We start from the raw sequence: 13,048 nt of genomic DNA on the forward strand, positions 1-13,048 counted from the left end.
GTGAGCACAAACGCCATGATTTTAGTCACCAAATTGTACTGCTTTTATCAGTTACCTGTCATTTCATCATATGAAATATTACCAAGTGATTTGGGAAAAAGGAGTTCCATGGTCAAAAAGATTGGGGGGAAACATTGCGTCAAAAAGTAAACTTGGTTCCTGACTTCAGGAATTCTCTGAGCTTTCAGGATGCTAATGCAACTTATGAATCCTCAAGAGAAGACATAGAATGCAACATTTTCTAAGTTCATTTGGCCCTCTTTCCCACCAGGACAGTATTAGCATCTCACTGAGCCAGTATTCTGTGGAACACAGTTTGTGAAATGCTTGCCAAACTCGACAGAGGGTTGCTGTATCATCTCCTTCTTAAAGAGGAGAATGAGAAAGAGGTCCTCAAAAGCCTGCTCCGTGCCTGTTAGTCTTGGAGTCATATATTGCTTCTTTTCATGGTATTGTAAGTCTGTGTTTTAAAGAAAATAATTAGCATTATTTTAATATTTCACATCATTTTCTCATAGTGAACCAAATAAATTTTATATGAGAGAAGGATGGGGGCCCATGGATGCCTGCCTCAGTTGTACAGTGTGTGTTTTTCTACATCCCTGTTCCCCTGAGCTAATTAGGCTGATAGAATTGTGGTGACAGTTTGTTTTTGTTTTTTAATTGAATATAGTTGATTTACAGTGTTTTAGGTGTATAGCAAAGTGATCCAGTTTTTTAATATGTGTGTGTGTATACTGTTTCAGATTATTTTCCATTATAGATGACAAGATATTGAATGTAGTTCCCCGTTCTATACACTAGGTCCTTGTTGTTTATTTTATCTATAGTAGCACGTATCTATTAATCCCAAATTCCTAATTTATTCCCTCCCCTCCTCGTTGTGACAGTTTTGCCTCAGCCTCCAGTGAACGGAAAGGTTTACCATGAGAACTTAATCTAACCCTGACTTCTGACATTTTACTTCTTATTGGCACAAACGGTGACCAGTTACACTGTACACATAAAAATATCTGGTCATGGGGGCTTCCCTGGTGGCGCAGTGGTTGAGAGTCCGCCTGCCGATGCAGGGGACATGGGTTCGTGCCCCGGTCCGGGAAGATCCCACATGCCGCGGAGCGGCTAGGCCCGTGAGCCATGGCCGCTGAGCCTGCGCGTCCTGAGCCTGTGCTCCACAACGGGAGAGGCCACAACAGTGAGAGGCCCGTGTACTGCAAAAAAAAAAAAAAAAAAAAAAATCTGGTCGTTGTTTTTATTCTTTTGTAAAATATTTCATATGCTGATTTTCAAAATGTTTCAGGAGAGAAATTGACCTGTAGTACTTGAAAGTTCACGGATTAGGGCACTACATTAAAACAGGGTTTGTGCAGAAAAAAACACACTTTCTGTTTCTAGGCCAGCAGCTCTACTTTGGGGACATTTATTTCATACAGTGCTGTATGATAGAGACCAAGATTTATAGTTGGAGATTTCCTGAATAACAACTCAGATAGCAAATGCCTCAGTGAAACAACTTTCTGTGCTCTGCAAAGCAAAGAGTAGCACAATAGAATGGATGGTTTGTCTCCAGATTTCTGTGGGGTGGTATTTTGGGTTTGGGTTTTGTTTTGTTTTGTTTGTTTGTTTTCGGTTCTCTTGCAAGACAAAATGACATTAATTATTTTTCTTTTTGGCTTTAACCTAAAATTGGAAAAATTTCACCCTTCTCTCCCCTTCATCCTTCTCCCAGTATCCTCCCCTGCCACACACCCCTCCTTCTCCCAGTCTCACTTGGAACGGACCTGGTACTTTTCCACACAGAGCTACTTATAAAAACCATCTCAACTCAAAAAACAAAACACAAAAAACAAATTTGAAGACAGTCTGCTTGAATGATAGAAAGGAAATTCCTTTTACCTCCATTTTGTTGTGCCTGATAAGTGATTCAGATTTTCCTTCTGCAGAGAGAAGAGAACGCAAGCAATACTAATACAAAAGAGTCCCATTTCCCGCCCCCCAAAAGGAAAATGAGGTTCTGCGACAACCTTGAAGATGCTCATAAGGAATAGCTTCACCTCTGGTTTGGGATGAGATGTTCACATATTGGTGTTGAGGTTCAGTACGAGCAATCAATGGAAGGAACAGGGAAGAAGCAGTAAATGTGAGGGCAGCAGGAGGAGACACAGTCCAGTTCTGGTTTTCTGTGGGTTTTCAGGTCAAATTAAAGACAGTCTTTTTAACCAATGGTGCTGAGACAACTGGATGCCCACATTCAAAAGAATGAATTTGAGGACTTCCCTGGTGGCACAGTGGTTGAGAGTCCGCCTGCCGATGCAGAGGACGCGGGTTCGTGCCCCGGTCCAGGAAGATCCCACATGCTGTGGAGCGGCTGGGCCCGTGAGCCATGGCCGCTGAGCCTGCGCGTCTGGAGCCTGTGCTCCGCAACGGGAGAGGCCACAACAGTGAAAGGCCCGCATACCGCAATCAATCAATCAATCAAGAAAGAAAGAAAGAAAGAAAGAATTTGGACCCTTACCTCTCACCAGTACAAAAAATTAACTCAAAATGGATAAAAGATATAATAAATATAAGAGTTAAAACTATGAGGCTCTTAGAAGAAATCATAGATATTTGTGACCTTCAGTTAAGCAGTGGTTTCTTAAATATGACATCAAAGTACAAGCAAAAAAAGAATGGATAGATGGGGGACTTCCCTGGTGGTCCAGTGGTTAAGACTTCACCTTCCAATGCAGGGGGTGCCAGTTCAATTCCTGGTTGGGGAGCTAAGATCCCACATGCCTTGCAGCCAAAAAACCAAAGCATAAAACAGAAGCAATATTGTAACAAATTCAGTAAAGACTTAAAAAAAAAAAAGAATAGATAAATGGGACTTCATCAAAATTACAACCTTTTTGTGCTTCAAAAGACACCATCAAGAAAGCAAAAAGACAACCCACAGAATGAAGAAATATTTTCAAATCATGTACTTGATAAGGGATTTGTATACCAAATATATAAAGAACTCTTATAACTCAATTATTTAAAAAAAAACCCAGCTAAAACATGGGCAATGGATTTGAAAAGACATTTCTCTAAATAAGATATGCAAATGGGCAATAAGCACATAAAAAGATACTCTATATCATTAGCCATCAGAGAAATGAAAATCAAAACCATAATGAGATGCCACTTTGCATCTACTTAGGATGGCTATAATCAAAAAGACAGCTGAGTGTTGGCAAGGAGCTGGGGAAATTAGAATCCTCACACAGCACTGATGGGAATGTAAAATGTTGCAGCTGCTTTGGAAAAGTCTGGAAGTTCCAAAAAAGATTAAACATAGAGTTACCTTATGACCCAGCAATTCTACTTCTAGGTATACACACAAGAAAAAGCAGAACATATGTCCTTGCAAAAACTTACACACTAATGTTTACAGCAGCATTATTCACAGTAGCCAAATAGTAGGAAAAACCCAAATGTCCCTAAACTGATAAATAAAATATGATATATATCTATACAGCAGAATATTATTCAGCAATGAAAAGGAATGCAGCACTAATATATCCTACACAATAGATGAACCTTGAAAACATTATGGTAAGCGAAAGAAACTAGTCACAAATGGCCATGTATTTTATGGTTCGATTTATATGAAATGTCCAGAATAAGCAGATCTATAAACAGAGAGTAGATTAGTGGGTTGGAAAATTAGGAGTAAATGGGGAATATTGTAAATGAGCTATAGGGCTTCTTTTCGGAGTGATGAAAACGTTCTAAAATTGTTAAGTGATGGTCTCACAACCCTGTGACTCTGCTAAAAGTCACTGCATTATACATCTTAAAAGAGTGTATGGTGTGTGAATTCTCTCTCCATAAAGCTGTTATTAAACACAACAAAATCATAATTAGTGTCGTACAGAATTCCATTTATAATTTTAGACTCTTGGACTAAAACTCAGCTCAGAGTTTTAAGTGACCTGTTCCAGGGTGTCCAGCTAGTGATTGGAAATCCAGACTTCCTGAACATCAGGCCAGTTGTTTTCTGTATTGTGATTGCGACAGGGAGTTTGACCCCAACAGACCATAAAAATCACACTTAATGAATTTTATTGGTTTGCCTGGGTAACACTAGCTTTGTAACAGATAAGCCACTGAGGCTGAGGTTAGCAGTAGAAATTTAATTCTTTTTCAGGTAAGATTCAGTAGCTTAAGGCAAGGATGAGGGGGTACAGGAGGCTCTTTACCACACAGATAACCCAGGTCCCTGGGTTACTCAGGGACCCAGGCTGATGGGAGATCTTCCATCTTCTCTTTCAAGGTTGCCCTGGGCTTTAGCATCCTGCTAGCAGGCGGGGGGAGGGGAGAGTGGAGGCTTTTGAGACATAGATCCAAAGGATATTCAGCCCACGTGATGACTGGGTACTAGTTTAGAAGCTTGCATATCATGGTCCCTGCTTCCCTGTGAGGTAGTTTAACACCCTGAGAGCAGTGTTAGGGAGCCAGCCTAGCTGGTTATTCTGGGGCAGAGTTTACTGACTGTTCCAGAAGAATGGTCTTGCTATCATCAGTCAATCTTCATTGATCATATACTGACTAATAATTGATAAGTTTCCAAGCTGTATATTATGAGGAGACTCTTAGAGATCCTGCCTTGCCAGAGTTCTCGAGGAGGTGACCCCATTTAGACAGACTCTAAATTTGCCATACCCAGCACCCATTTACAACAGCACCCGCAAGACGCAGCCGAGGCTGTCTATCACTTACAGTTGTGAGGTAGGTGACTGACAAAGAGGGAGTTCCAAGGGAATAAATGTAACCCTAGGATGTTTACTCAACTTTGACGGCGAATGTACTATGCTCTGACCTTACACTGAAGAGTGAAAGCGTCTGCATCTCCAAACCATGGGGCCTTTACTCCTACTCTGGAAAAAGCCTGGAGTGTCCTGTTACCACTTTTATTTTACACTAGGCTGTGAGACTGCTTTCTTTTGTTTGAGTCGTGAGAGTTAAAAATTGGAATTTGAGGGGCTTTTTGAAAAAAAATTTTATTGAAGCACAAATGATTTACAGTGTTAATTTCTGCGGTGCAGCAAAGTGATTCAGTTATACATATACATATTCTTTTTCATATTCTTTTCCATTATGGTTTATCATAGGATATTGAATATCCTGTGCTATACACACAGGATTTATTCATTTATTCATTGTGGTTTATTCATTCTGTATGTAATAGTTTGCATCTGCTAATCCCAAACTCCCAATCCATCCCTCCCCCACACCCCTCTACCTTGGGAACCACAAGCCTATTCTCTCTCTCTTTTTTAAAAAATAAATTTATGTATTTATTTTTATTTGTTTATTTTTGGCTGCACTGGGTCTCCGTTGCTGTGCGTGGGCTTTCTCTAGTTGCGGTGAGCAGGGGCTACTCTTCCTTGCACTGCACGGGCTTCTCATTGCGGTGTCTGTTCTTGTTGCAGAGCACGGGCTCTAGGCACACGGGCTTCAGTAGTTGCAGCACGCAGTCTCAGTAGTTGTGGCGCACGGGCTTTGTTGCTCCGCGGCATCACAAGCCTATTCTCTATATCTATGAGTCTTTCTGTTTCGTAGATAAGTTCATTTGTGTCATACTTTAGATTCCACATATAAGTGATATCATATGGTATTTGTCTTTCTCTTTCTGACTTACTTCAATTTAGTAAAAATTATAATCTCTAGGTCCACCATTGTTGCTGCAAATGGCATTATTTCATTATTTTTTATGGCTGAGTAATATTCCATTGTATATATGTACCACATACATATTCTTTATCTGCTTATCTGTCAATGGACATTTAGGTTGCTTCCATGTCTTGGCTGTTGTAAATAGTGCTGTTATGAACATAGGGGTACATGTATCTTATTGAATTAAAGTTTTTTCTGGATATATACGCAGAAGTGGGATTGCTGGATGATATGGCAACTCTATTTTTAGTTTTTTGAGGAACCTCCATGCTGTTTTCCATAGGGGCTTCACCAATTTACTTTCCCATCCACAGTGTAGGAGGGTTCCTAGAGGAGCTTTTTGATGTCTTTCAATTAGTAGCTCTATGGCCTTGGCTTTTCTGGGCCTCAAATTAGCATCTGCAAGTGGTGATCCTAATAGCACCTTTCCTTATGGGGTGGGCTCGAGGATTAAATGATAATCCCCTTCAAGTATTAAATCCAGGTTCTAGAATAAAATAGTGCTAATAACCACTAGTTACCATCGATGGTAATAGCATTTTCTTTTGACTTTCAAGGTAGTGAAACATCGATGCCTAATGTTGCAAAAATGCTACATTTACAAGTCATTGGCAGTGTCCTAAAAGATGTTATGATGTAACTGTGATGCTTGGAAAACGTTTTTCTCAAGCAGTCAGAATCTTTCGTTTAATAACAATCTGTTGGGTGCCCACTATCTGTAAATACATTTCCAGGACAAAGGGATTATGAAAAGGAAGGAGAGATGGCTTTTGCCTTTGAGTACTTCATGATGTCATATGCATTAGCAATGGCTACATTTTAATTAGGCTATAGTTAACCTAAGTTTTTAGAATAGTTAGTGTTTTCAGCCAACTACACATATATTCTAACACAGACAAAAATTAAGGTGATTATCTTTTTAAAAAGTAAGCCCAGGGGCCTCCCTGGTGGCGCAGTGGTTGAGAGTCCGCCTGCCAATGCAGGGGATACGGGTTCGTGCCCCGGTCTGGGAGGATCCCATGTGCCGCGGAGCGGCTGGGCCCGTGAGCCATGGCCGCTGGGCCTGCGCATCCGGAGCCTGTGCTCCGCAACGGGAGAGGCCACAACAGTGAGAGGCCCACATACCGCAAAAAAAAAAAAAAAAAAAAAAAAAAAGTAAGCCCAAGTCTAAAATATCACACTTCAGAGTTGTTTTTATTTTAGCTTCCTGCCCCTTGGTCCCAAATGTCAATTTATCTCCCCCACTCCTACTACAAATTGTCAGTTTACCTCTCTGCCACCCTTCATACATCTACCCCTGATTAAGGGATTATTATAAAGCAGTTATATACTGTTGTGTTAAAAACAATTTTGCACGTTTTTTCAAGATAATTGTTTGAAAACAGGTTTGTTTTAATGTGAAGTAGCATAATGCTGTAATTTGTAGTTTATTTAGATTAGAAACTTGGTCTAGTGCAGTGGCTTTTAACTTGGCCAGATTTTTATCAAAAAGGCAATGTTGGGCTTCCCTGATGGCGCAGTGGTTGAGAGTCTGCCTGCCGATGCAGGGGACATGGGTTCATGCCCCGGTCCGGGAAGATCCCACATGCCGCGGAGCGGCTGGGCCCGTGAGCCATGGCCGCTGAGCCTGCGCGTCTGGAGCCTGTGCTCCACAACGGGAGAGGCCACAACAGTGAGAGGCCCGCATACTGCAAAAAAAAAAAAAAAAAAAAAGGCAATGTTGTTATTGATTTCTTACATTTTAAAAAATTCATCAAAGGGGTTTCCCTGGTGGCGCAGTGGTTGAGAGTCCGCCCACCGATTTAGGGGACACGGGTTCGTGCCCCGGTCTGGGAGGATCCCACGTGCCACGGAGTGGCTGGGTCCGTGAGCCATGGCCACTGAGCCTGCACGTCCGGAGCCTGTGCTCGGCAACGGGAGAGGCCGCAGCGGTGAGAGGCCCGCGTACAGCAAAAAAAAAAAAAAAAAAAAAAAAATCATCAAGACTTTGGTACTCTTACGTTTTTTGAAGCCCTTGTTGGTTATGTAAAAGCAAACTTGTCATCTCATTTTATCAGTTCCTTGTTCTCCCAGTCCCCCCAGTCCCCCCTAGGATGTTAGACCTGGGAGAGACCTTAACATCCCATCCTTCTCATCTCCTGCCCCTTTAGCAGAGGAGAAAAATGCGGCCCAGAGAGGTTAGGGGGCATGCCTGGGGTCACACAGTGGATGTGGAGCTGAGTCCTCCCTCCACACGGGGCCCCTCTCCTGGCTGGGATTATTCTCTTTCCTTTGACCCCCTCCTGCACTTTCTAAGCTGTCACCAAGTCTTGTTACCGTTTCCTTGAAATGCCTCTTGTTTTCCTCCCTTCCCATTTCTTCCTGTCTCATCCAGTCCCTCAACTCCTCACAATGGGAAAGGCTGACAGAGCGCTTTATCTTTGGAGCATCCATCATACAAGATTACTTTTCTCTAATTACCAGTGTCAGCCTGTCACTCCTCTGCTGCGAAGCTGCCAAGAGCTCCCTGCTTCCTGTGGCAACAAACGTCATCACTTCTCTTACGCCAGCTCCTTCAGAACCTCACTTCACTATGTGTGCTCAGCTTTATTCCTTTCTTCCCATGAACCCCAAAGGCCCAGAGTCTTCTCTGGGTTTGCTCCGTGAAGCAGCCATGTTTCCTTTATGGCTTTAGTATGTCCTGTTCCCCAGCTCCTAAGCACTTCCCCTGCCTTTCCAAATACTCCCCTTTTCTAGGCCAAATCCAGATCCCACCACCTTCTCATTGTTTTCTCTATTACTCCAGTGATAATCCAGTGATCCCCTTTATTCCCCAACTTTTTCTTCTTATGCACTAACATGTAGCATTGGGCAGCATAGCCTCTCTTACATGGCTCTCTGGTTTTTCCCCACAATTGTGTTGCCTTCTCAATTATGTTTAATGCTCTTTGAAGGCAGGGCTTATGTTTATGTTTTCCGCATATACTCCACGTTTTGCATTGCCTGAATAAGTGGTCAGTAAATACTCCTTGCTTATTAGGGACTCTTTGAGCTTTTAAAAGATGTTGGCCAGAGCTGCAAGCAGTTGAGACGTTTTACAGTGTTCACTGCTTGGATCAGGATCAGTTGTTAATACTGCAGAACAGCCCTCTCCCAACTGCCAAGTGTTGATGGGATCGGCGCTGTTGCTGTTAATGATCTTCTGCTGGGACTGGTTATATAGGGGTGGAGCTCACACTCATAGTTGGTGATTGGGCGGTGGGTTTGTGGCAGGGAGGTGACAGCTTGCACCCCTGCCTCTTGGGTCTTACAGTAGGGAAGGGTTCTTCAAGAATGGATAAGGAAGCGCATTATTCTCTGAGCTCCACAGATTCTCAGCACACCAGTGTGAAATGGGAACTGGCCTGGCTCCCCTCCCACTGTGTGTTTTTGAGCCAGTAATGACCTTGGTGCTCTCTTTTCTACAATACTGGCACAGTGTCCTAAGATTTAATCTCATCTTTTTCAGAATCCAGTAAATAGCTTCCCCCAAAAAGGTAAGCATGCTGTAATAAGTTCCTGGTATTGGAAAAAGGAATGTGTCTTATTTAAAGAAGACAGCGTCTGCTTTCTGAATTTCACTGTCCCTTTTCCATGCTTCCTACCTTTCCTGGTAGTCATTTCCAGACTGAGGCAACTGCAAATTTTACTGCACCTGGGACTACACTCTCCCCACAGCATAACCCCTACAAGAATGTCCTCCACTAAGGGCTCATAAACTTGGAACTGTTTTTTTCTGTAATGTCAGCAAGACTCATTCCACCCATACAAATATGGTTTGGCCTTTTTCCTCTTTGGCACAAAAGAGAATTGGCAGAGACTCTGATAAAAGTGAAGTTGACAAGCTCTGGCTTGGAAGTGAGTTCAGTGCCTCTGGGCTTGTCATCCCCCTTGTTCTTGTGTGTTCTGAATTTTTGTCCCACCCAGAAAGTTCTCTCTTCCCATCTGTGATACCTAAAGATGTTTCACATCCTGCTCCCTTTGTTAATGTCTCCATCACAGGTAGTAAGATACTGCATCTCTTCAGTTACAGAAAGTTACTGAACTGGAGTCACCTTAAGGTTTTTTTAATCCCTTTAGGTGGATGGAAGTCTGCTTAGTTGAAGAATTGCCACCAACCACTGAACTGGAAGAAGGGCTCCGGAACGGAGTTTACCTTGCAAAGTTAGCCAAGTTCTTTGCCCCCAAAATGGTATCGGACAAAAAGATCTATGATGTGGAACAAACACGTTATAAGGTAACTGAGATCTAATTGGTTCTGGCCTCCAGCTCAAAGTGAAAGTTCAGTCTTTCCCTTCCTTTCCTTTCTTTCAGTGTTTCTATAAGGATTTTGTGGGAGATGGGGTGTGGGGAAAGGGGATGTCCTTGGTCTTTTAAGCCTGTAAATAATCATTCCTGAGGCAACAGCAATTTTAAAAGCAAAGCATTTTTCTATTTCTGGTCTGAGGCCGAGAGACCTCTGCTTTGTGGGGCTTCCCAACTCCCACCCCCGTTGTGCCTTCATGGAGGTCATTTTATTAGCGCCAGTAACTGTAAGAGTGGGGGCGCCTCTACCCCTCCTTTTTTCACCATCAACACAGTTTATTACTCCCCTTGTTCTCATCAAGGAATAAAGTACCCAACTGGGACTTGAACTTGTGGCCCTACAGAGTTAGGCCCAAAGTGATTTAAAAAAAAAATTCTGATATTGAATAGTCAGGAACTCCTTTCCCTTTGGTGTTTAAAACAAATTAAGACTACCCTTTTTGTATGCAACTAGTTTTAAGAATTAGTTCATGGCTAATTTGGGAAGGCATATGGGTGAGAAAACCAAACCAAAATAAATGCCAATCTTGTATTAATAAAAAAAATTCTGATATTTTACAGACACATGTTTAAGTATTTTCAGATAAAGTGATACATCTATGATTTGCTTCAAAATAACTGGGAAGAGGGTGGGCAGATGATTCAAGACTGGCCATGAGTTCATAGTTGTTGAGATTAGATGAGGCATGCAAATGAGTTCATTATACTATTCTGTCCAATTTTTATGGTTGAAATTTCCCATTAAAAAGTGAAGGAGGAAAAAGTAAACACCAGCCTGAAAGACCCCTTCATTATATGTGTCTTCAAAAGGGAATTTTAAAATTTGTGCTGTTGGGGCTTCCCTGATGGCGCAGTGGTTGGGAGTCTGCCTGCCGATGCAGGGGACACGGGTTCGTGCCCCGGTCTGGGAAGATCCCACATGCTGCAGAGTGGCTGGGCCCGTGAGCCATGGCCACTGAGCCTGCGCGTCCGGAGCCTGTACTCTGCAACGGGAGAGGCCACAACAGTGAGACGCCGCGTACCACAAAAAAAAAAAAAAAATGTTTGCTGTTCCCTCCTGGAACATGTGATCCGTTCTCCACTTCGGGTCAGGGTTTCTAAAGCTTCTTTGAAACTTGATTCTTTATTTTCTTAATATATTGTATTTGGTTTTTTATATCAGTATTTTTTATCTGCAGGTTTTCAAGTATCCTTAAAAGTTATTTCTCTTAAAATTTCAAGGGTAACATTAAGTAGAGTTGAAAATGGAATGATTTTCCATCTATTGCATGTCATACTACCCTTCAGTTGTTATTGAAACAAAATTTATTTCTAAAATGTGTATATTGAATTCAGAGCAAATGTTTGAGTAATGGTTTATGCTAACAGTAGACAAGATGAATTGACATCTTTTTTGACAACTCTCTTTTCATCATCTAGCCTAAAAGGGAATTGAGCAAAAGTTTCTACCTTGAATAACATTATGAATAAAAGTGTTTGCATATCTTAAAATAAGTTTGAGTTTATTAAGTCATGTGTTTATTAACTCTAGATGTTTCTCCCTAGAGTAAGTTTTTGGCCTTTTGTAAGATTTAAGTGAAACAAATGACTTAGCCGGCCAAAATTAAAGGGTTTTTTTTTGTTTGTTTGTTTGTTTTTTGAGGAATACTTTAAAAGTTCAGAAAAGCACAGTAAAAAATAATTTGTATCCCCTTTGTCACAAAATAAATGAACATTTATCCACATTTTAGAGCACGATTTTTGTTTTATTTTCATTACTGTAATGGTAGTTACCAAGATAATAATAGCCATGTCGATTTTTTTTTTTTTTTTTTTGCGGTATGCGGGCCTCTCCCTGCTGTGGCCTCTCCCGTTGCGGACCACAGGCTCCGGACGCGCAGGCTCAGCGGAGATGGCTCACGGGCCCAACCCCTCTGCGGCATGTAGGATCTTCCCGGACTGGGGCACGAACCCGCGTCCCCTGCATCGGCAGGCGGACTCTCAACCACTGCACCACCAGGGAAGCCCCAGCCATGTAGATTTGATGATAGAGTTAAAGTGTAGTTGGCACCAGGCCTCCCTGGAAAGGGATTGTGGGTATTTTGTTTTGATGTGTGGATCGTGAGAATCAGGCCAGAAAGACAGACCTTTAGTGAAGGTGAGACTCAGAGCAGGGGGTGGGCTGATTCTTCCCTCTCCTGGCACATTATACACCTTGAATATAGGTGTCTCTTCCCAGTTCAGCCGTGGACCCCCTCATGGCAACTTAAACAGGTACTGTTTCCTCCTGGCATCAGAGATCCTATTATTTGAATCAGTAGCAGCTTCTCTTTGGGATGGGGATGGGGAAGTGATGCCAATTTCTTGTTAAAAAATAAAATACCTGTGGCGCCTAAGCAGATGATGACATCCCTGAGCAAAACATCGTGACAGAGGGAGGTGTTCTGTGTTGCTGTCGCCTGTGCCGTCAGGCTCCCACTGGGGTGCACAGAAGAAAGGGTGCTAGGAGAGGCATGGAAAGGAGGGCGGTGGTAGATGATGCCAGCTGTGACGTGGGAGAAACATGGGACAAATGGAAACTACCCCTCTGTTAATTCACTGGAGAAAAGAGGCTTTTCTAAAAAAAAAAAAAAAAAAAAAAAAAAGAGGCTTTTCTTTTTCTCCTTTTATTAAATCCTTGAAAGTGTCCTTGAATGGAAATTGTCAGTGATTTGCCATGTAATCATAAGTTTGTTTTTTTTTGTTTTGTTTTGTTTTTTTTTTTTTTGCGGTATGCGGGCCTCTCACTGTCGTGGCCTCCCCCGTTGCGGAGCACAGGCTCCGGACGCGCAGGCTCAGCGGCCATGGCTCACGGGCCCAGCCGCTCCGCGGCATATGGGATCCTCCCAGACCGGGGCACGAACCCATATCCCCTGCATCGGCAGGCGGACTCTCAACCACTTGCACCACCAGGGAGGCCCCATAAGTTTTTATTTTAAGGCCGTTTCATTTCTTCTACAGAAATGAAAGGGGACCAGTATTAGTGGGCAGGAGACTTAGCTTC

At 42.5% G+C, this 13,048-nt stretch overlaps 1 protein-coding gene across 1 annotated transcript in view; it reads left to right on the forward strand.

The window, feature by feature from the left end:
• Positions 1 to 13,048, forward strand: part of IQGAP2 (IQ motif containing GTPase activating protein 2) — a 296,229-nt gene that overhangs the window by 139,736 nt on the left and 143,445 nt on the right. Inside the window, exon 3 of the mRNA XM_060093062.1 lies at positions 9,802 to 9,958. Coding sequence (XP_059949045.1) covers positions 9,802 to 9,958 — 157 coding nt within the window. The remainder of the gene's footprint in view (positions 1 to 9,801; positions 9,959 to 13,048) is intronic.

Source organism: Mesoplodon densirostris, chromosome 3, assembly GCF_025265405.1.
Source record: "Mesoplodon densirostris isolate mMesDen1 chromosome 3, mMesDen1 primary haplotype, whole genome shotgun sequence".
In the NCBI taxonomy this organism is placed as follows: domain Eukaryota; kingdom Metazoa; phylum Chordata; class Mammalia; order Artiodactyla; family Ziphiidae; genus Mesoplodon; species Mesoplodon densirostris.